Source organism: Mobula hypostoma, chromosome 6 (genome assembly GCF_963921235.1).
Source record: "Mobula hypostoma chromosome 6, sMobHyp1.1, whole genome shotgun sequence".
Lineage (NCBI taxonomy): Eukaryota > Metazoa > Chordata > Chondrichthyes > Myliobatiformes > Myliobatidae > Mobula > Mobula hypostoma.
Window position 1 is genome coordinate 45,100,158 of NC_086102.1, and position 25,371 is coordinate 45,125,528.

Here is a 25,371-nt window from a genome sequence, read left to right on the forward strand (position 1 = left end):
ATTAAGTTATTTAACTTCTTCTCATATGTTATAGACTAACCTTTCCCACTTTGTTCACTTATTCTGCTCCCTCATTTTATTAAATTGACTTCTTAAAAATAAAATACCATCTAGTCATGGCCATTTCTATATCAAAGCAGTTATATTTTATTATATTGTGGTCACTGTCCCAACATTACAATAATTTCCTTTGTGTTTAGATGATTCAGGAGATTTATAGTCCACTGGCTGTCAACAATTCTTTGTCCTATTGGTTTGCTCATTGCAATAACTAACTTTGAATCTAAACCTAAACAGATCCTTTCCTGTTCCTGGTTGTGAATTTTAGAAACTCTGATACTCTACTCTAGAGTTTACTGACATCTACTTTAAGGGCTGCCTCGTACCACATGCGCTTCAGCTGAAAGGGAGTTCCAATGCCTGGATACGCTATGGGAGAAGGCGTAGTGGGCAATAAATGTGGGAATGCAGATAAACCACATGCAAGAGAAAATCTATAGATGCTGGAAATCCAAGCAACACACACAAAATGCTGGAGGAACTCAGCAGGTCTGGCAGCATCTATGGGAAAGAGTATAGATGACGTTTCAGGCCAAGACACTTCAGCAGGACTAGAGAAAAAAAGCTGAGGTGTCAGAGTTAGAAGGAGGGCAGAGGGGACGGAGAAACTCGAGGTGATAGGTGAAACCGGGAGGGGGCAGGGGGACGGGTGAAGTAAAAAGCTGGTAAGTTCATTGGTGAAAAAGATACGGGGCTGAAGAAGGGGAATCTAATAGGAAAGGACAGAAGGCCATAGAAGAAAGACAAGAGGTAGGTGATGACTAGATAAGGAGATAAGTCGAAAGAGGGAAAAGGGAATGGGGAATGTTGAAGGTGGAGGAGCCATTACTGGATGTTCAAGAAATTAATGTTCAAGCTGTCAGGTTGCAGGCTACCCAAATGGAATGCAAGATGTTGCTCCTCCAGTCTGAGTGTGGTTTTATTGCAACAGTTGAGGAGTCCATGGACGGACATGTCAGAAAGGAATGGGAAGTGGAAGCAAAACGGGTGGCCACTGGGAGAACCCGCTTCTTCCGGCAGAATTTTAATTCCACTTCCCATTCGCCAGAAAAAGCAGGATCTTCCAGCGACCCCCCCCCCCCATTTTAATTCCGCTTCCCATTTCCATTCCGACATGTCAATCCATGGCCTCCCCTACTATTGTGATGAGGCCACACTCAGGTTGGAGGAGCAATACCCTATATTCTGTCTCCAACCCTGTGGCATGAACATCAATTTCTCGAACTTCCAGTAATGCCGCACCCCCCACTCTCCTTCACCGTTCCTCATTTCCATTTTCCTCTCTCATCTTGTCTCCTTACCTGCCCATCACCGACCTCTGGTGCTCCTTCCCCCTTGTCTTTCTTCCATAGCCTTCTGTCCTCTCCAATCAGATTTCCCCTTCTCCAGTCCTGCATCTCTTTCACCAATCAACTTCCCAGCTCTTTACCTCACCCTTGCCCTCCCCCGCCCGCAGTTTCACCTATCACCTTGTGCTTCATCCTCCCCTCCCTCCACCTTCTAACTCTGACATCTTTTATTCTGCAGCCCTGCTGAAGGGTCTCGGCCCGAAACATCGACGGTACTCTTTTCCATAGATGCTGCCTGGCCTGCTGAGTTCCTCCAGCATTTTGTGTGTGTTGAATGCAGAACAATATTTCCTTTATTTTTGTTTTGCAGCTGTGCAGTCCATTGCTGTTAACAGGAATTTTTTAAAAAAACATAGCCTGAAAACACTGCGGCACTTTAATAAAGCTTTAATATAAATGAAGGTTCCAGCTGCAAGACAATGAAGGCTATGGGGGCAAACAACAGGAGTTCTGCAGATGCTGGAAATTCAAGCAACACACATCAAAGTTGCTGGTGAATGCAGCAGGCCAGGCAGCATCTCTAGGAAGAGGTACAGTCGACGTTTCAGGCCGAGACCCTTCGTCAGCACTAACTGAAGGAAGAGTTAGTAAGAGATTTGAAAGTGGGAGGGGGAAGGGGAGGGGGAGATCCAAAATGATAGGAGAAGACAGGAGGGGGAGGGATGGAGCCAAGAGCTGGACAGGTGATTGGCAAAGGGGATATGAGAGGATCATGGGACAGGAGGTCCGGGGAGAAAGACGGGGGGGGGGGGGAGAACCAGAGGATGGGCAAGGGGTATAGTCAGAGGGACACAGGGAGAAAAAGGAGAGAGAGAGAAAGAATGTGTGTATATAAATAAATAATGGATGGGGTACGAGGGGGAGGTGGGGCATTAGCGGAAGTGAGAAAAGTCGATGTTCATGCCATCAGGTTGGAGGCTACCCAGACGGAATATAAGGCGTTGTTCCTCCAACCTGAGCGTGGCTTCATCTTTACAGTAGAGGAGGCCGTGGATAGACATGCCAGAATGGGAATGGGATGTGGAATTAAAATGTGTGGCCACTGGGAGATCCTGCTTTCTCTGGTGGAAAGAGCGTAGGTGTTCAGCAAAGCGGTCTCCCAGTCTGCGTCGGGTCTCGCCAATATATAAAAGGCCACATCGGGAGCACCGGACGCAGTATATCACCCCAGCCGACTCACAGGTGAAGTGTCGCCTCACCTGGAAGGACTGTCTGGGGCCCTGAATGGTGGTAAGGGAGGAAGTGTAAGGGCATGTGTAGCACTTGTTCCACTTACAAGGATAAGTACCAGGAGGGAGATCTGTGGGGAGGGATGGGGGGGACGAATGGACAAGGGAGTGGCGTAGGGAGTGATCCCTGCGGAGAGCAGAGGTGGGAGGGGAGGGAGAATAACCCGGAGGCCGGTGGGGTGGTAGGTGAGGACCAGGGGAACCCTATTCCTAGTGGGGTGGCGGGAGGATGGAGTGAGAGCAGATGTGCGTGAAATGGGGGAGATGCGTTTGAGAGCAGAGTTGATAGTGGAGGAAGGGAAGCCCCTTTCTTTAAAAAAGGAGGACATCTCCCTCGTCCTGGAATGAAAAGCCTCATCCTGAGAGCAGATGCGGCGGAGACGGAGGAATTGCGAGAAGTAGATGGCATTTTTGCAAGTGACAGGGTGAGAAGAGGAATAGTCCAGATAGCTGTGAGAGTCAGTAGGCTTATAGTAGACATCAGTGGATAAGCTGTCTCCAGAGACAGAAAGATCTAGAAAGGTGAGGGCGGTGTCGGAAATGGACCAGGTAAACTTGAGGGCAGGGTGAAAGTTGGAGGCAAAGTTAATAAAGTCAACGAGCTCAGCATGCGTGCAGGAAGCAGCGCCCATGCAGTCGTCGATGTAGCGAAGGAAAAGTGCGGGACAGATACCAGAATAGGCACGGAACATAGATTGTTCCACAAACCCAACAAAAAGGCAGGCATAGCTCGGACCCATACGGGTGCCCATAGCTACACCTTTAGTTTGGAGGAAGTGGGAGGAGCCAAAGGAGAAATTATTAAGAGTAAGGACTAATTCCGCTAGACGGAGCAGAGTGGTGGTAGAGGGGAACTGATTGGGTCTATGGGGGACAGCATTTCAGTCACTCGTAGTCATCCACTTGCACAGTTTAAAGAAAAGAGTGGTGGAGAAACTCCACAAGAGGACAGTGCTGGCAGAGCTCAGCCAATCACACTAATGACAATAGCTGTGACCAGGCAGTTGGCTGAACATCAGAGTCAATTGACCAAAATAAGATAGGTAAGTTCAAAAGCAGAAGACAACCCTAACTCAAATTGTACACGACAAAATAGAAAGCAGCTGTGAGTGTTGGAAGTCAATCATTACAGACCTTCAGCATTGATGTAAAGTTTGTCAGGGCAGAGGCTGCAAGTTGTGAAGCGCGTGCCCTTAGGACTTCTCCATAGAATACTTAGTCAAGAATGCAAATGAATAACTAATAGTTTATTAATGCATGGAATCAAGTCTCACATCCCATACACTACATTTATATTGCCATTTTTGATCAGTTGCACTATTTTAATTACTGATATTGCCAGTTTTCTAGATATTACATATATGATTGGTATCTACCAGAAGCCAGATTACTTACCTCTTTGTCCTTGTCTTCGCGATCGACAACTTTTCCGAATTAAACAAAGCAGAACAAATGATATGATCATTGCCCCTGCTATTATTCCTGCTATTAACAGAATTTTAATATAACTATTTGGTGTTCCATTATCTGTAAAACAGAAATAAATGAAAATATGAATAATACCAACAAAACAGCACAGTATGAATTTGCCAATATGTATTCTTTTTTTATATAATTTTTATTGAATTTTCAAAAAGAATACATGAAAAGATAAAATCTACCCACCCCCCCTCCCCTTAACCCTCCCCCCCCATATATATAGTCTACCTAAAAGAAAGAAAGAGAAAAAAAAAAGAAGAGCCGCCTGGGTATTGGAAGGTTTCCACATGCTCCATGGGATTCAAAATAAATTTGGTATAATTATTCGTTATTTTCCCCAAGTAACCAAATTCTTTGTCAGAGCACTTAAATATGACATCCTATCTTTTGTAAATAAGGGCACCAAATATTCAAGAATGTTAGATAATTATCTCTTAAATTATAAGTAATTTTTTCAAGTGGAATAGAACTAGCCATTTCATTATTCCAACGATCCATACTTAAATACGAATCAGATTTCCAAGTAACTGCTATAGTCTTCTTAGCTATTGCCAATGCAATTTTTATAAATTCTTTCTGATATTTATTCAATTTAAGTTTCGGTTTTATCCCTTCAATATCACCTAATAGAAATAATACAGGGTTATGTGGAAGTTGAATTCCAGTAATTTGTTCCAATAAGACTCTTAAATTTATCCAAAAGGGTTGAATTTTAAAACAAGACCAAGTAGAATGTAAAAAAGTACCAATTTCTTGATTACACCGAAAACATTTATCAGATAGATTTGAATTTAATCTATTTATTTTTTGTGGTGTAATATATAATTGGTGTAAAAAATTATATTGTACTAATCTAAGTCGAACATTTATTGTATTTGTCATACTGTCCAGACAAAGTCTTGACCAATTTATTTCATCAATATTAATATTCAGATCTGTTTCCCATTTTTGCTTTGACTTATGGGTTCCTTGTTTAATTGTCTGTTCTTGAATCAAATTATACATACAAGAAATAAATTTTTTAATTTTCCCTTTTTGAATTAAAATTTCAATTTCATTAGCTTTTAGCAAAAACATTGTTTGACCCAGCTTACTTATTAAGTAAGCCCTTAACTGAAAGTAGCAAAAGAAAGTATTATTAGATATTTTATATTTATCCTTTAATTGTTCAAATGACATCAATATACCTCGCTCAAAACAATCTCCTATAAATTTAATCCCTTTTTGGTACCAATTATATAAAAGTTGATTGTCCATTGTAAAAGGAATAAGTCTGTTTTGAAACAAAGGTCTCCTTGCTAATAGAGATTTCTGTGTTTCCTTATCAACATTTATCTTATTCCATAGATCAATCAAGTGTGTTAATATAGGAGATTCTTTCTTTTCCCGTATCCATTTAGATTCCCATTTATATATAAAATCTTCAGGTTTATTTTCTCCTATCTTGTCTAGTTCTATTTTAATCCATGCTGGTTTTTGATCATCGAAAAAAGATGCAATAAATCTAAGTTGATTTGCTTTATAGTAATTTTTAAAGTTTGGAAGTTGTAACCCTCCTAACCTAAATTTACATGTCAGTTTTTCCAATGATATTCTTGACATTTTACCTTTCCAAAGAAATTTTCTCAGATTTATTTAACTCTTGAAAAAATTTCTGTGGCAATTATATTGGTAATGTTTGAAACAAATACTGTAATCTCGGAAATATATTCATTTTTACAACATTGACTCTACCTACTAATGTTATTGGTAGTATCATCCATTTGTCAAGATCTTCTTGAATTTTTTTCAATAGTGGTAAATAATTAAATTTATATAAATTCTTTACATCACTATCAAGTCTTATACCTAAATACTTTATACCATTTACCGGCCATCTAAATTGGGTTACTAATCGACATTGACTATAGTCTCCTTTAGTAAGAGACAAAATTTCACTTTTATCCCAGTTTATTTTGTAACCTGATACCTTCCCATATTCATCCAATCTAGAAGATAATTTATGTAACGAATGTTGTGGGTTTGTTAAATAGATCAAAACATCATCGGCAAAAAGATTAATTTTATATTCCTCTTGGTTAACTCTAAAACCCATAATATCTGGATCCAATCTAATTAGTTCTGCTAATGGCTCTATCGCCAATACAAATAGAGCAGGTGATAGTGGACAACCTTGTCTAGTTGACCTTTTTAGCTGAAATGGTGTTGAAATTTGAGAGTTTGTCACTACTTTAGCTTTAGGGTTAGAATTTAAAGTTTTAATCCAGTTTATAAAAGATGTTCCTAACCCATATTTTTCTAATACTTTAAATAAAAAATCCCATTCTAATCTATCAAATGCTTTTTCTGCATCCAAAGCTACTATACTCTTCTCATCCCTTTTTTGTGCCAAATGAATTATACTGAGTAGCCGAGTTACGTTATCTGCCAGTTGTCTATTTTTAATAAATCCTGTTTGATCCATATGTATTAATTTTGGTAAATATTTAGATAATCTATTCGATAAAATTTTTGCTATTATTTTATAATCCGTATTCAATAAAGAAATAGGCCTGTATGATGTTGGTTTCATAGGATCTCTGTCCTTTTTTGGCAATACTATTACAATCGCTGTTGAAAAAGAATCTGGAAGTTTATGTATTTTTTCTGCTTGACGTATTAATTCCATAAAAAGAGGAAATAATAAATCTTTAAATTTTTTATAAACTTCAGGTGGAAAACCATCTTCTCCTGGAGATTTATTACTTTGAAGTGATCCTAAAGCTTCTTCAACTTCTTTTAATGTAAAAGGCATATCTAATCCCCTCTGTTCTTCCAAATTCAATTTTGGAAGAGAAACTTGTGATAAAAACCTTTCTATCTCATTAACATCATTTTGGGATTCTGATTGATATAATTCAGAATAAAAATTTTTAAATGTTTCATTTATTTCAAGAGGTTTATAAGATATTTTATCTGCCCTTGTTCTAATTGCATTTATTGTTTTGGAAGCTTGTTCTGTTTTCAACTGCCAGGCAAGAATTTTATGTGCTCTCTCACCTAACTCATAATACCTTTGTTTAGATCTTATAATTGCTTTTTCCATTCTATATCTCTGAAGTGTATTATATTGTAACTTCTTATTGACAAGTTGTCTTCGTTTTTCTTCTGACATATATCTTTGTGATTCTTTTTCTATTCTTGTAATCTCTTTTTCCAATAGATCTAGTTCTGCCATATATTCTTTCTTAATTTTAGACGTATAACTTATTATCTGTCCCCTAAGATATGCTTTCATCTCATCCCATAATATAAATTTATCCTCCACTGAATGAAAATTTGTATCCAAAAAAAATTGAATCTGCTTTTTCATAAAATCACAAAAATCTTGACCTTTTAATAATATTGAATTAAATCTCCATCTATAAGCCACTTCTTCCTTATCAGCCATTATTATTGTCATTAATAAAGGAGAATGATCTGATAATATTCTTGCTTTATATTCCATATTTTTCACTCTGTGTTGAATATGCATTGATAATAGAAAAAAATCTATCCTTGAATAAGTTTTATGTCTGTGGAAATAGAACGAATAGTCTCTTTCTTTAGGATTGATTCTTCTCCATATATCAATCAAATTTAAATCTCTCATCAATGATAAAGTTAGATTTACTACCTTCGATTTTATAACAGCCTTGGTTGATCTATCTAAGACTGGGTCTAAGCAAAAATTGAAGTCGCCTCCAATTAATATTTTTTCATGTGCATCCGCCAAATTCAAAAAAGTTTCTTGTATGAATTTTGCATCATTTTCATTTGGTGCATAAATATTCATAAAAGTCCATAGTTCGGAAAAAAGTTGACAATGTATAATCACATATCTCCCCGCAGAATCAGTTATTACATTTTGTATCCTAATTGGTAACGTTTTATTGATCAAAATTGCTACTCCCCTCGCTTTTGAATTAAATGAGGCCGCAACAACATTACCCACCCAATCTCTCTTTAGTTTCTGATGTTCTGTTTCTGTTAGGTGCGTTTCCTGTAAAAAAGCTAAATCTATCTTCATTTTTTTAAATATATGTTAAGATTCTTTTTCTTTTCACTGGTCCATTAAGCCCATTAACATTAAAACTCAAAAAATTCAATAAATTAGTCATTATTCTTAACAAAGTTACTCCAATCTAAAACATTACTTATCTTCTCAACTCTCATAGTTCCTTGGGGAATCACTTTAAACTTCACCATGATGCTATGTGTTCCCCCCCACAACCTTTCAGGCAAAAAGAGAAAAAAAAGATAGAAAAAAAAAGAAAAAACAAAATACCCCCCCACTAATGTTGTGAATGAAAAGATACACAACACTACCCCCCTCCATTTTACGGGTCGCGGCAAAAGCCACGCTTGCACACATGATTAACGTAGCAATCGATCAGTGCTTCTTCCAGCTCCCCCGCAACAAAAAAAAAGTTATATATATATAAACAAAATTAGTATTATTATTCCCAGCTAACTTCCTCCAGTATTAACCTTTCTTACCCCCCTCATATAATTAATACTATATTTATACATTCATCCAGCTTCAAAAATCCAACAAATCCATTCTTAAACCCAATCTTCACCTTCAATCTATCTCCCTCTCCTGAGTTTGTTCTTGTATCTGGTGAATATTCAGAGAATCTTGCACAAACTGCTCTGCTTTCTGGTAGTCATCAAAAAATCTTTTTTCTCCACCAGACAAAAAAATCTTCAAAGTTGCAGGATAACGCAGTATAAATTGATAACCATGCTCCCATAGGGTTTTTTCCACTGGATTAAACTTCTTCCTTTTCTTCAAAAGTTCGTAACTTATATCAGGGTAGAAAAAAACTCTTTTCCCTTTAATTATCAATGGCCCTTTTCTATCTTTGGCAGCTCGAACAGCCGCCTGTAGAATCCTTTCCTTGTCTTGAAATCTTAAGAATTTTATTAAAATCGATCGTGGATATTGGTCATCTTTTGGTTTTGGTCTTAAAGCTCTATGTGCCCGCTCAATTTCAATTGATCGAGCCTCCTCTCCCATTTGCAAAACCTCCGGGATCCATCTTTGAAAAAATTCTATTGGCTTATCTCCTTCCATACCTTCTGCAAGACCAACAATTTTTATATTATTACGTCTACTGAAATTTTCCAACATGTCCACTTTCTCCAAGAGTCGGTTTCTTTCTGAGTTCCAGACAAGCAAATCATTTTCTGTTTTTTCCACTCTATCATTCATAAGCCCCATTTCTCTTTCCATCTTCTGAAGCTTCTTTTCTATTTTGTCCTGTCTTTCCATAACTTTATTATAGCATCTTTTCGTATCTCTAAGCTCTTCTCTTACTTTTCTTAATTCAGCTGTTGATCGCAATACAGCCTCTCTTATGTCTCTATCATCTCCTTTACTTCCACTCACTTTCAATTCTTCCTCCTCTTCTTCATCTGTGTTCTCTGCAGAATCCAGTTCTGACTCCGAGTCATTTTCAATTGCAGTGGGTGTCGGTTCTTGTAGTTTGCGTTGTGTTGATTTGCGCATGCGCTCTTCTTTGCGCATGCGCAATTCCGTTGTCTTCTTCGGAGCAACCTCTGCCACCGCCATTGCTCCCTGTTCTACCGAAGGAGATCCAACCTGAGTCCGAGGCTCCATCGTTGCAGTAGGCCCTTTTTTTCTTCCCGTCTCGCGGCTGCTTCGCAACAGCAGACTTCTTTTGTTGCGGTTTAGGAGGCATACCGTAAAGTAGTCTTACAAAGTTTATAAATAGTTTTCAAAAAATATTTACCAACTTTGTTTTATTTAAACGGTACTTTACTGATTTGTTGCGGGAGAGCTGAATTTACACGTCTCAATCCCACGTCATCACGTGACGCCCCCTGCCAATATGTATTCAAACAGAAAATATTAAGATATGAAATAATCTGCATGTCAGACCATAAGACATAGGAGCAGAATTATGCCATCTGCCCAATCGAGTCTGCTCTACCATTCAATCGTGGCTGATCCTTTTTTCTATCTCCTCCTGAACCCCAGTTCCTGGCCTTCTCCCCATAACCTTTGCTGCCATGTCCAATCAAGAACCTATCAATCTCTGCCTTAAATACACCCAACAATCTGGCCTCCACAGCTGCATGTGGCAACAAATTCCACAAATTCACCACCCTTTGGCTAAAGAAATTTCTCCGCATCTGTTTTGAAAGGGCGCCCTTCTTTCCTGATGCTGTGCCCTCTTGTCCTAGACTCTCCCATCATGGGAAACATCCTTACCACATCTACTCTGTCTAGGCCTTTCAACATTCGAAAGGTTTCAATGAGATCCCCCCTCATCCTTCTGAATTCCAGCAAGTAGATAACTGTTTCATTCCTAGACAATAGTGTATAATCACTACTTAAATTCCTATTAAATTATTTATCTATTCTGTTCATTACAAATGGGACTAAGCAGAATCCATCAGGGACCCCCACCACCCAGGGCATGATCTCTTCTTGCAACTGCAATCAGGAGGAAGATAAAAGAGCCTCAGGACTCACACCACCAAGCTCAGGAATAGTTATTACCCCTCATCCATCAGGCTCTTAAATCAAAGGAGATAACTTCACTCAACTTCACTTACCCCATCATTGAAATGTTCCCACAACCTATGGCATTTCTTTCAAGGACTCTTTATTACATATTCTGAATACTTATGGCTGATCTAGTTATTATTTCCTTCTTTTTGTATATGCACAGTTTGTTGACTTTTGCACACTGGTTGAATGCCAAAGTTGGCTGTGGTCTGTCATTGATTATATTATGGTTATTACTCGATTACGGATTTATTGAGTATGCCTGCAAGGAAATGAAACTCAGGGTTGTATATGGTGACATACATGTACTTTGATAATAAATTTACTTTGAACTTTAATTTTCTACTTAATGACAATCAGAATTGTTAGGACCTAAAACTAACACTATCTAAAGCCAGCCCAAGTATCTCAGCAAAGTGTTACTGGGATCCTTCAGAACTCAAGCTGACCTGGGGGAATGGTGAAGAACATATGTCTCAAGATTTTCTGCAGCTGCACTGGATCTTTGGTAGAGAAGGTGGATAACTGCTTTATCCAAAGGGGCAAGAAAGCTGTAAGAAATGGTATCAAACCTTGAAACCAACGTGTCAGGTTCTGAATGCTGCAAGAAGCCAAGGATACTTCATGCACATCGTCAAGGTCAGTGAATCTGTATTTAATATGTTCAATCAAATGCACCATTGGTTCCCAACACTGATCAATGAACCTCAGATCTACTGACAGTCTCTAATGGCCAGGATCCGCAGCTGACACTTCTAGCCGCACTGCAGGGTTTTCACACATCCGTAACCCTTAACTATTCAACAATGACACATCAACCAAACAAATGGTGCTGCAGTCTCTGACACAGTTTCTTATCTCATGCTGGATGTAGCTGCGTACAGCTGAAAGCAGCAACAGTGAAGCTGCAGGTCACGTCTTTATGTCTACATCCTTATGGTGAAAACAGAGTTCACCATTGCTGGACTAGCAATTATTGAGATTTGGCCACTGCTGGGACCACAATTATACGTTTGTATATTAAAAAAGCTTCTCCTACCTAATCCTCCCTACATCTCCCGTGAATTTCCTTACTTCAAAAGGTTTGGACAATACAAGCGCACACAGCTTATTCTCTACACCCTTCACTTCACCTCAGCTCTGTTCTTGGTTTCATTTCCAGTTTAAGTACTGAAACCTGGGCAGACCGAGGTAGAGAGTAAAGTGTCAGTGATAATGAAGAGATTACAAACCTCAACTGCACACTCACAGTAATGGCAGTGAGGGAATTTTATGGAATAGCTTAGAGACAGAATATGCACATGTTGAGAAGATAAATTCTGGTGATCTTCATCCTGTACAGGAGGGGATGAACATAGGCATGGCCAGTTTCATGGAACTCCATTAGAGTTCTGCTGCAGAGGACTTAAAGAGGATACCGAAGCTACTTTTAAAGATATATAAAGAGCAAAAGTGAGGCATCAGTAAATATTAGACTGCTAGAAAATGATGTTAGAGAGGTAGCAATGGGGAAGAAGGAAATGGTGGATGAACTGAATAAGTATTTTGCATCAGTCTTCACTATGGAAGACATTAGTAGTATGCTGAAAGTTTGAAAGTGTCAGGGGCAGAAGTGAGTGCAGTTCCAATTAGTAGGGAGAAGGTGCTTGGGAAGCTGAAAGGTCTGAAGGTAGATAAGTCACCTGGACCAGATGGACTACACCTCAGGGTCTGAAAGAGGTGGCTGCAGAAATCATGGATGTATTAATAACCTTTCAAGAATCACTAGGTTCTGGAATGGTTTCAGAGGACTGGAAAATTGCAAATGTCACTCCACTTTTCAAGAAAGGGGAGGGGGAGAAAGAATAGTAATTATAGGCCAGTTAGCCTGACTTCAGTGATTGGGAACCCTTTGGAGTTGATTGTTAAGGATGTAGCTTCAAGGTACTTGGAGACACATGATAAAATAAGCCAAAGTCAGCACAGTTTCCTTAAGGGGAATTTCCTTTTTCGTTATATGTCAATGATCTGCGTGGTGAAAACGATGCCTTGGGGCCAAGTCTGCGGGCGATACAAAAATAGATGGAAAGGCTTATAGTGTTGAGGAAGCAGGGAAACTGCAGAAGGACTTAGAGAGGTTAGGAGAATGGGCAAAGAAGTGTCAGATGGAATACAGTGTCAGCAAGTTTATGGTCATACACTTTGGAATAAGGATTAAAAGTATAGTCCACTTTCGAAAAGGGAAGAAAATTCAAAAATCCAAGGTGCAATGGGAATTGGGGGTCCTCATGTAGGACCCCCTAAGGTTAACTTGCAGGTTGAGTCAGTGGTGAGGTAGGCAAATGTAATGTTCACATTAATTTCAAGAGGACTAGAACATAAAGGTAAGGTTATAATGTTGAGTCTTTATAAGATACTGCTGAGGCCTCACAGGAGTATTGTGAGCAGTTTTTGGGCCCCTTATCTAAGAAAGGATGTACTGACGTTGGAGTGGGTTCAGAGGAGTTTCACGAAAATGATTCCCAGAATGAAAAGGTTATTATACGAGGAGTGTTTGATAGCTCTAAGGCTGTACTTGCTGCAATTTAGAAGAATGAGAGGGGATATTATTGAAATCTACCGAATATTGAAAGGCTTGGTAGAATGGATGTGGAGGGGATGTTTCCTATAGTCTGGGAGTCTAGGACCAGATGGCACAGGTTCAGAAGAGGAGGAGGAAATTCCTTAGCCACAGGGTGGTGAATCTGTGGAATTTGTTGCTACAGTTGGCTTTGGAGGCCAAGTCATTGGGTGTATTTAAGGCAGAGCTCTTAACTAGTCAGGACATGAAAGGTTATGGGGAGAAGGCAGGAGAATGGGATTAAGAGGGAAATGGATCAGCATGATGAAATGGCGGAACATTCTTGATAGGCCGAATGAACCAATTCTGCTCCCTTGTCTTATGGTCTTAGTATATCAGCAAACACATCAATTACCTGCACAATGATTCACTTTTACCGTCTGAGCTTCACTAATTTTATTTTTAGCAATGCAGATATAGGTCTTGTTTCCTGTCTTTTTAAAGGAAAATCTTCTCTCTAAATGATGGCCTTGAACTGTTTCAGTTAGTGAGTCACTGTGTAATGTTAAGTTGATTTTTGTTCCGTTCTCCACACTGCAGGTTATATTGATTTCTTCTGGAGAATTACAGGTGATGTCCAAGACAGGGTCTGAGACTTTCTCTGAAATAAAAAGAATTACATTTTATGAATACATTTGACAATGGGAACAGCATTCATTTTCATTTGAATGTATGTATATGGTGACACATATATAATACGTTCACTTTGAACTCTTTCTTTCATTTCAATTATTTTCAACAGTGGACGATGAGAATATTCAGAAGACCATTTGACATTATTGGACGCTGAAACACATCAATGTTTCTGGTTAACGGCCTTTCATCAGAGCAAATCTGAGTTTGAGAGAAGAACTTCACTGTCCTGTAAGGTAGAGAGTTCAAATGATTCAAGGCCTTTAAGAGAGAAAACAAACTTCCTGGTGTTTCTGAAATGAGTGACTTTATAATTTTAAACAGTAGCTCTTGTTCTGAATTCTCCCAAAAGAGGAAATACCTTCTCCATATCCACCCTGTCAAAATTCCTCAGGAGTGCATATCTTTCATTAAAGTCCCTTTCACAGTTCTAAACTCCTACAGAGGCAGGAAATTATTGGAAACATTCTGAGAGAAAAGATAAAGATCACTTGGAAAGGTGGGGACTGATCAGAAATGGCCAACACAGCTTTATCAAGAACAGATCTTATCTGATTGAATATTCTGGGGAGGGAACAAAGTTTATTGGTGAGGACGGTGCAGTGGTTATATTCACGTGGACTTCAGAAATGCCTTTGACAAGGCATGAATGGTCCAAAAGATTAGGGTCTATAGGATTTAGGACAAGTTGGAAAATTGGATCCAAAGTTGGCTGGGCATTAGTAGACAGAAGCTGATATTAGAGGGTTATTTTTATGATATGCCTGTGACCTGTGGTGTTCCCCAGGATTTATCCCTCGTTGTATGTACATTTGGACGTGGATGGAGAAGGCATGAGCAGTCAATTTGCTGATGGTGTGAAGATTGGTTTAGTTGTTGACAGCGTGAAGGGAAGGTAATATGCTAATATTGAAATGTTATTGTAATGGCAGGTAAAATCTAATCCTGATAAATACGAGACATTGAAGCACTAATGAAGCCAGAAAGTATGTCATGAATGGTAAGGTCCCAGGGAGTACTGAGTAATAGTAATTGTACAAGTCCAAAGATCCTTGAAAATGGCAGCACACGTGGATGTCATGGCTTAGAAGGCATACAGAATACTGGCCTTCGTTATTTGGGACTTTGAATACAAGAGCTGGAAGTTTATGTTCCAACTTCAATAAACATTGGTCAGACCTCAGCTGGAGAACTACATGCTGTTCTATAGAAAAGATATTGGCAAGAGTACGGAAGAGATTCATCCAGGTATCGACTGCAGTGGAACATTTCAATTAGAAGATGAGAATAGAGAGGTGAGGATAATTCTCTCTTTTGAGCACAGAAGGTTAAGAGGGGACATGGCTGAGGTACATAACATTGAGAGAGACATAGATAGATCATGTTTTCCCTTATCAGAGGTGAATAAAACTAGAGGTCATAGACAATCAGTAAGGGATAAGTGATTTAAAAGATATGTAAGGGAGATCTTTATCACCAAAACAGTAGCCCTGCACTTGGAATGCACCATTTGAGAAAGAGGCAGAGGCTGAGAAAATTTCAGTGCCTAGATAAGCACTTAAACATAGAAAGTTGCAGGCCTAGTGCTGAAAGGTGGATTAATACAGATGGGTGGTTACTGGTTGGTGTGAACATGGTGGCAAATAGTCTGTTTTCATTGCATATAGCTCTATAATTTAAGGAGATGCACGTGCACTACTAAACTCGCCAAGCACCTCCAGCTCTAGCATCTGCAGTCTCTTCGGTTTCAATTCTAGGAGCAGGGTATCATACTGCTGGTGTGCTGAACTTGGTGAGACCACATCATCTTGCCTACTTACCCAAGAAAGTCTGTGTTTGCCATGAAGAGAAAGAAAGCAGCACTGATTCACCAGGAGTCATTTCACACCTGGTGTATTCGACATAAGATAAGATTGAACAGATTGGAACTGTAATCTCCAAAGTTTAGCTGAAAGAATGAAGATCTAACTGAAACATAGATTCTGGGAGGGTTTAACACGTTTCCCTACCCAAGACATCTAGGACCAGGAGACATAGATTCAGAGTAGAGGATAAGGTGTTTAACACTTAGATAGGGAGACATTTCTTCACTAAGATGGTAGTGGGACTTCAATCATTGTGTTATCACAGAATCCTGGACAACAACGCAAACAGGTTATGTGGGGATAATGCTGAGACAGAAGTTCAGCCACGATCTTAATGAATGGCACAGGAGTACCAAAGGTCTTGATGGCCTGCTGCTGTTCTTGTCTGCCAATGGAAGCTCAAAAGAAAAAATGAAAAAAAAAGTGATTTTTCTTTTGAACTTCCTCTTTTATTATTCACTCTGCTGGTATACCAATTCTTTCCCCTCTTTGCATTTCTCTATCTGTGCCTGACATCAAATATAATATGTACTTTCTGCTCAATCCTCAAGCTGAATTCCATAATCATTTTATGTATATGGTTATATACCTGTTTATTCAAGTCCAGATAACAAGCTTCCCTCAATGCACATTTTCCATAACTTGGGGTGTAGGATATGCTTTAGTTAAATTCGCAGAAGCAAAAACAAAACTGATTGACTCGTAAGACTTACTTACTAATTAGTGTAAGTGATGCAAGAATTAACAAAACTGATGCTGTTAAACAGTGATATCAAGATCATCATGTTGATTCCATTGTTTTTAACACAATGGAACGAGTTATTGAATCTTGCACTCAGCTCTTTGCCAAACACCTTGCACCAGAATTTTTTTTTAAGTGCATGTTATTCAGGGTGATGAAAATATATCTAAATTTCATTGTACTTCATAATCAGCAGCTCTGCACAGTTCAAAATGGAGTTACAGATATGGTGCAATGTAGCAAAGACAAACTTTATTCACTCCATCGTGTAGAACTTGGGGAAATAGAAATTCAGGTCAGAGATCAGAGGAAGATTCTATTAAGCAGAATCTTGTGAAAATGCAGATACTGATGGAAGGAAAAATAATGTTATAATTTAAGAATATGTTAGGTAGGTTGTGTAAAGGAAAAGTGAGTGAAAGAAACTGCTGCTAATTTGAAGGTTACGCTTTGGTATAGGATTGGTCGTATTGAATGTTATGTTTTCAATGGCATGTAACTCTAAATATTGTCCCTTTCTTCTACAGAATATTATTAATTGTTTAGTATGTAGATTAGTTTAATGAGTTAGATTATTTTGCAATTAATGCTTATCATTAGAAGTTTATATCTGCAATAGTAATCTGTATAATAAGTCTTTCCAGATACTTTTAATTGAATGAGCTGGCAATGGAAAAGATTTTGCTCATTTATTTACATCCTACTAAGCTGATTTGGGTAACTAACTCAGCTGCAATTAAAATCAAATTGATTAACAAATTAGTACATCTTCCAATATACAAGTCTGGTAATACATATGATTAAGTAGCTTAATTCTATGTTTAAATGTAATTCCATCTGAAAACCTCCACAGTAGAAGGTGTCACAAAATGAAAACTTTACAAAATGGGAAGACATCATTAGCTGCAGTTAGAATAGTCAACGAAATATTACACTTTACACCATATCAAAAATCGCCAATAGAGAAAGCTTTTAGAAGCATTTATCATAACAGTTAGAAGGCAAGGGAACAGGGATTCAATGAAGGAAAATAATATTTAACAAGTTTGATAGATTTTTTTTTGATGAGCTAAGAGACAGAACTGATGAGAGCAATGTGGTGTACCTGGACTGCCAGATGGCTGTTCATTGGATGCCACATAACCACACAGTTAAAGTGCATGGCTTAAATAGAACATTGACACAAAGATGTTGAAACAACAAAAAACAGGGTTATGGTGAATGATTGTCCACCAATCTTGAGAAGAGTGAATAGTGGAATTCACCAAGGTTGACGTTTGTTTTGGCCAGTCTTTAATGATCTACACTTGTGGTGCTCGTCACTATTTCTACATTTCTGGATGACTCAAACTTGACCAGTATTGTGAATTGTGAGGATGATAGTGATAAATCGCAGCAGGATATAAGCAGGCTGATGGAATGAGCAGACACGTTGTTTAATGCTGAGATGTGTGAGAAGGTACATTCTTCCAGGAAAAATTAGTAGAGGCAACACATACAAAATTCTAGATGAACTCAGCAGGTCAGACAGCCGCTATGGAAATCAATAAACAGTTAACACTTCGGGCTGACACCCTTCTTCAGGACCAGAAAGGAAGGGTGAAGATGCCAGAATAAAAAGATGAGGGGAGGAGAAGAAGGACTAGCTAGAAGATGATAGATGAAGCCAAGTAGGTGGGAAAGATAAAGAGCTGGAGAAGAAGGAAGAGGAGAGGAGAATGGACCATGGGAGAAAGGGAAGAAGGAGGGGCACAAGAGGGAGGTGATAGGCAGGCAAGAACAGATAAGAGGCCGGAGTAGAAAATAGCGGGAGGGGAGGAAAGGAAGAAATCGATGTTCATGCTATCAGGTTGGAGGCTACCCAGACAGAATATGTGTTGTTGCTCCTCTATCCTGACAGTGTCCTCATTGTGGTAAAAGAGACCATGGACCAACATGTTGAGAGGGGGATAAGAGACAGGGTATAGAACTTAAAATGGGGATATGAATTAAAATGGTTGGCCACTGGAAAATACTGCTCTTGGCAGATGGAGCAGATGTGCTCGACAAAGCAGTCCCCCAATATACATTAGGTTTCACCAATGCAGAATAATCTGCGTTAGCAGCACCAGATACAGCAGACAACCCCAAAAAGATTTGCAGATGAAGTGTTGCCTCACCTGAAAGGACTGTTTGAGACCCTGAATGGAGGACGTTAATGGGCAGGTGTAACACTTCAGTCTCTTGCAGGGGTGTGTGCCACAAGGGAGATTAGTGGAGAGGAACAAATGGACAAGGGAATCATACAGGGAGCAATCCTAGTGGAAAGCATATAGTGGACGGGAAGTAAAGATGTTTTGATTGTAGGATCCCATTGAGGATGGCAGGAGTTGCGGGGAATGATGTATTGAATACGAAGGCTCATGGGGTGGTAGGTGAGGATGAGAGGAATTCTATCCTTATTGAGGCAGCGGAAAGATGGGGAGAGACCTTTCTGCCAACTTCCACCCTGCCCTTAAATTCACTTGGTCTATTTCCAACACCTCCCTCCACTTGTTCGATCCCTCTGCCTCTATCTTTGGAAACAATCTGTCCAGTGACATCTTATATAAACCTACCAATTTCCATGGCTATCTTGTCTATACCTCTTCTTAACCTGTCTCCTGTAAATATACTATTCACTTTACCCAAGTCCTTCGTCTCCACCGCATCTGTTCCCAGGTTAAGACTCTCCTTTCCAGGACACCAGAGATGTCCTTTTCCTTCAAAGAAATGGATTTCCCTTCCTCTGCCATTGATGCTGCTCTCACTCACATTGCCTCCATTTCTCAGACATCCATACTCACCCCCTGCAAGATGGCTTTTTAGAATAGCTTGTGGTTGAACCCAACAGAGGAAAGACAATTCTGGACTGGGTGTTGTGTAATGAACACAGTATAACCTAGATATGGTTGTTTCATGCATTTCAGACTTCCATTTTAGCATTTTGTAATTTTGTTTCCATCACAACAATCTTTGCAGGTGCTAGGGCTCACCCACACAATTGACATCAGGGGTCTGCAATGTATGCACGTGTCAACCACCTATGACCTAGATGCTACACTTGAGACTGGGTCATGCAAAATTACTCTGAAATCACACATCATCGCTGCCAAATCTACACCATGAAATCAAATGCCATTATTTGCCCAAGAGAAGCTCGTACCAGTTCACAGAATAAATGAAAGAGGACGGAAGAACTCCATCAAGATAAATTTAGATTCAATAGAGCCAAAAATATATATCCTATGAATCATTCTGGAAATATTACAAATATATGTTTTCTTGGCAGTTTTTCATGTTTTTTTTCGAACTTAACTGGGACAATTGATTGAGGCAATATTATAAACATGTTTACTTAAAAATTGTACTGTTCAGAAACAAGATATTTGGTACAATACACTAGTATATTCCAGTAAGAAATGGAATGATATTCCCTAATGAATTAATACTGACAGTCTATTGTTATCTGTTATAGATGAGTATTGATTTGGGAGCTAATGCTTCAGCTTTTATTGTAAATTATGGGTCAGAGTGGCTTGGTATTGGTTCTTGCTGTTGCTGATGGTACAGCTCAAACACCATCTATAAATTTGCCTATGACATCACTATCACTGGCAGAAACTCCAATTGGGACAAGGAGTCATACAGTGGCAAGATAGATCAGCCAGTTGAGCGGTGTTGCATCAACAATCCTGCAGTCAATGTCAGCAAGACCAAGGCATTTACTGTGGACTTTCAGGAAGGATCAGTCAGGAGAGTACATACCAGTCCTCATTGAGGCTTCAGTGGTGGAAAGAGTGAGCAGCTTCAATTCCTGGGCCCAATCATTGATGGGGTCAAGAAGGCGGCATGCTAGTGGCTATAATCCATTAAGAGATTGAGGAAATTTGATACGTCACCGAAGACTAGCAAATTTCTACAGATGTACAATGGATAGCATCCTGAGTGGTTGCATCACTGCCTGTTATGGAAGCTCCAATGCACAGAATCAAAAACTGCTGCAGAGGATCATAGACTCAGCAAACTCCATCAGGAGCACACTCTACCCACCATTGAGGACATCTTCAAGGGTGGCGCCTCAAGAAGGCGCTTCCATCATTAAGGACCTTCACCATTCAGAACATGCCCTCTTCTCATTACTACCATCACGGAGGAGGTACAGGGACCTGAAGACCCACAGCTTCTTCCCCTCTGCAGTCAGATTTCTGAATGGTCCATGAACACTACCTCACTATTCCTCCTTTACACTATGTCAATGTTTCCTCTAATTTGTGTTTTTTTTTTAAACAGCTGCACAGACCAACCATTGCTCTGAGCAGGAAACTTCTACATGGCCTGAAGACTGTGTGGCACATTACATAAAAGAAAATTCCAGCTACACAGTACCAAAGGCTATGTGAACAGGAGCATTTTGGTTACTGCGTGGCCACGCACACACGCAATTTGGAAGGAACAGTGGCCTATATATTTATATGTAACCTATTAGTCTTGCACTGTACTGCTGCAACAAAACAACTAATATCATGACATAGTGCATGTCAGTGATAATAAATCGGGCTCTGATTCTGATTAGCACCGCCTAATCGCTAGCTATTCATTGGGTATGACTCATCTTTAAATTTTTATTCTTGTTTGCCTCGAAACCTGTTAATGTCAGCAGATTTTGGATCTGATATCCTATAACTTGCAGCCTTAGGATACAGTGAATAGTGCACTGGTGTGCACTTTAGTTTAGCTTTTAAGATACACTAAAATGGGCAGTGTGGTAGTGTAATGGTTAGCATTATACTGTCACAGCACCGGTGGCCTGGGTTCAGTTCCGCCACTGTCTGTACAGAGTTTGTATGTTCTCCCCATGACTGTATGGATTTCCTCCGGCTGCTCCAGTTTCCTCCCACATTCCAAAGACAAGGTTAGAGGGTTAATTGGTCACATGGTTGTAACTGGGAGGCAAGGGATCAGGGCTGGAAGGGCCTGTTACTGTACTGTCTCATAGCAGTGTCAATTAATTTAAAACCACTTGCTACAAATTCTCAAGCGTTCATGCAGCGCCACCCAAATATAGCAGCACCAGACAATAACTGACCTATCAACACACATAAAAGTTGCTGGTGAACGCAGCAGGCCAGGCAGCACCTCTTCCTAGAGATGCTGCCTGGCCTGCTGCGTTCACCAGCAACTTTTATGTGTGTTGCTTGAATTTCCAGCATCTGCAGAATTCCTGTTGTTTGCGTTTTAAAATAACTGACCTATAGCAGGACACTGAGAATTCCACCAATCATAATGCAAAAAATAACAATGCTAAAAATACTCAACAGGTCGGGCAACATCTGCGGAAGGAAAACCAGAATTAACATTTCTGGTTGAAGATCCTTCATTCGAACATGAGTTTTTGACCTTAATTGTTAATTTAATTCACTGAGGGGCAATGAACATAAATAAACCCACTCACTGTGGTATTATGAAAGATAAATCATGCTTGATAAAACCTGTTTGAATTCTCTAATCATGAGTCAGCGAGAACTGATCGAGGGAAACCTGTAGATATATTTAGATTCCAAGGAAGGCATTTGATAAGGTGCCACATAAGAGGCTGGTGCATAAATTAAGATTCTAAGATGTTGGAGGATGTGTGTGAGTATGGGTTCAAAGTTTGTCATCACATAGAATACAACAAGTTGGAATAAATGGGTCATTTTCAGGAAGGGCATTACCAGTGGGGCTTTGTTATAGCTGTACAGATAATGAGTGAAAGCATAGCTGAACAACTCTGCACAGGTCAATCGCCTTGAAAAAGGATATAGTAACATTGGAACCTGTCCAGGTTAACTGACCCACCAAGAGATTAGATAGATTGGGTCGGTATTCCTTGGAATTTAGAAAAATGAGGGATGACCTTAATTCATACACGTAAGGAGCTCCTGGACAGGTACATTGAGCTAGGAAAAATAGAGGGCTATGGGTAACCCTAGGTAATTCCTAAAGTAAGTATATGCTCGGCACAGCATTGTGGGCCGAAGGGCCTGTATGGTGCTGTAGGTTTTCTATGTTTCTGAGATCCCCGGTGGGTTTGATAAGGCAGATGCTGAGATGTTTCCACCAGTAGGAAAGGTATGAACAAGGGCATGGAGCTACAGAGTGAGGGGTCAATCATTTAAAACCAAACTGCTATTCCCTTAGTCCTACTTTATTGTGCATTTGTGATCTACATTTTCCAGCATTTTCTGTTTTTGTTTCAGGTTACCAGTATCCATAGTGTTGGTTTTTAACCTATAAAATTAACCTGCAGTGGTACTCCTATGAATTTTGGATGTTTTTAGAGCAGGGCCAATATCAAATGTTTATAGCAGAGTGGTAACAGGCATTTGCAATGCCAGATCGGTATCACATTAACACCAAAATCTGCATTAGTGTCATAGCCAGAGTGTTGAACAGAATTAAGCAGATCAGTTTGACTACTAATTTGGCTGAGACAGACCAGGGTCATTACACTCTCCTTTCTTCAAGTCTTGAGACACCAAACATGTCCCCCTTAGGTATGAGCACAGAGTTGTTCATGAAAAAGATGGTTAGCTCTCCACAAATACGGGTTAATAGGCTAATGTTACAAATCATGTAGCATTATACAACATAATATTACAACTACCTTACAAATAATGCTTTGGAACTCCAACCAAACTCTGATCATGTCTTAAAAGAAATTGTAAGAGTATAAACTTACCAAGTAAAGACAATGTAAATGTGCAGCCATCTTGTTTGTGTCCCTGCTCATTAAATATTTCGCAGCTGTATGTCGCTTCATCACTGCTTGTTGTGGTGATAAATTTCAGGGTGCCATTTAAGAGGACTTCTACCCTTCCCAGAAAATGTCCATACGCTTTAGAGCCGTTTTTATACCGTGCAACACGTATGTTTCCTTTGCTCCATCGAACCTCATTTGCTTTGAGGGAAATTAGATCCGGCGACTGTAAAAATGCTGATTTCCCAAGTTCGCTGTAAACAATCTCCGCATTTTCGATACTTGCTGTAGGAAATACTCCTGCGGGTTTTTTTTAAAAAAAGCAAATGTTTTGAGTGTATTTGATAAAAATGATCTCTGAAATATACATAAATAAGATTTTGATCTCCAAAGCAAGGTACTAAGGAGGTGTTTTTTGATGAACTGTTATATAAAGAGCAGTTCTACTCTGCGGGATGAATTGCCGATCCGCTGTGATAATGTGGCTAATATTCAAGCCGGGCAAAACTTATCACCCTGCTTCTAAGATTTCGGCATTATTTGTTGAAAGGTTTACTTTACTTTCCTCGGAGAATGTATCATAATTCATAACAAAAAAACTTAAAAAAAAAACTAGAAATGAAAGGTCTGCAAGAGCCAAGAGTATTATAAATAGGGAGCCACACATAAAAGTTGCTGGTGAACGCAGCATCTCTAGGAAGAGGTACAGTCGACGTTTCGGGCCGAGAGCCCCTTCGTCACTTTTATGTGTGTTGCTTGAAATTCCAGCATCTGCAGATTTCCTCGTGTTTGCGTTTATAAATAGGGAGGGCATTTTCTAGTTATTCACGCTGACAAGTACAAATTGCAATCACGAGGAATCTCCTGTTAGGAGTTTTTTTTTGCGTGTAGAGCTTATTCGTGCGCGCAAGTGTTCAAACTCAGTATTTTATGTAAATAGAGTGAACGGAGTTTGATACCGTGAAGCAGTTAAATCCTAACTATCAGCGATACAACCGATGTGTTTCAGTACATTCAATTATAAGTGTACAGTCGGAAAACCGCGTTGAATTATCCTTCTTTCCCAAGCGTTTTTACAACGAATTATCTGGCCAAATATTTTATATTTGGCATTAAACAGTCAACATCGGAAGAACAGCCAACCAGAAGGGAAGGAAAGCAAAGGATTGCAACTTTACGGGCTATACAGATTTCACTCGTTTTATATCATTGTAAAAATTACATTTACTCCGTACAATTTAAGGCACAACAATTAACCGCAATTGTCTATCCTTACCTGACGCAGCTAGTAGAAAAAATAGGTTCAGCTGTCTTAAATACTTTCGATACCAAATCATATTGACTGATTTGTGATTGCTTATTCAGAATTGAGAGCAAATTTATTAGAGATTGTTGCAGCCTGACAAAAACATCTCGGTTCTGGGCGAAACAGAAAGAGGAAGGGTTTGAAATGGAGCTGTAGCGAAGGGAGTGATTGGCAGGACAAGCTCTGATCAACAGAGGAAACAGCGATAACGATCGGTGAGGTGAGTGACAGCTTTCAACGGAAGATGGATGTGCCAGGTACATGCACCTAGAATTTCTCCAAGAGGCAGTCCAGAGTGGGAAGAAAGAGTTATGAAGTACTGAGAGATGGAATATAAACAGAAATGCTGGAAGTACTCAGCAGGTCTGAAATCCTCCATCAGAACGATTCTGATGAAGGGTCCCGCGCTCGAAACGTTTCTGCTTTCCACATATATTGCCTGACCTGCTGATTGCTCCAGCGAGTTCGTTTTCTTCATTTCAGCACCTGCAGTTGTTTGATTATTTAAAATATACTAAGTGGTGGGAAGTTGAAGGGAACAGAAGAACTGAACCTCCAGCTTCAGTGGGAATAGGGGTGATCTCCACATACCCACCTTCCCCGAAATCCTTTCACATTAGGCCACGCCGGAACTGGATTGTGAAATGATAAGAAGGAAATGCCAGTATTTTGAGAGTTCTTTTTTTTAAAAAAAACCTCTACCTTGGAGTGGAAACGCCACGACCTCGGGTCGTTTGTAGAATATTCCTGAGGGCTCCGATTTTTTTTTTGCTGTTTTTTTTGTCTGCAT

At 39.5% G+C, this 25,371-nt stretch overlaps 1 protein-coding gene across 1 annotated transcript in view; it reads right to left on the reverse strand.

The window, feature by feature from the left end:
* Window positions 1-25,371, reverse strand: part of LOC134348709 (T-cell surface antigen CD2-like) — a 38,419-nt gene extending 13,048 nt beyond the window's left edge. The window contains exons 1-4 of the mRNA XM_063052518.1: window positions 25,284-25,371; window positions 23,258-23,575; window positions 13,631-13,876; window positions 4,034-4,165 (exon numbers count right to left, since the gene is read on the reverse strand). Of these exons, the coding sequence (XP_062908588.1) occupies window positions 4,034-4,165; window positions 13,631-13,876; window positions 23,258-23,575; window positions 25,284-25,371 (784 nt within the window). The remainder of the gene's footprint in view (window positions 1-4,033; window positions 4,166-13,630; window positions 13,877-23,257; window positions 23,576-25,283) is intronic.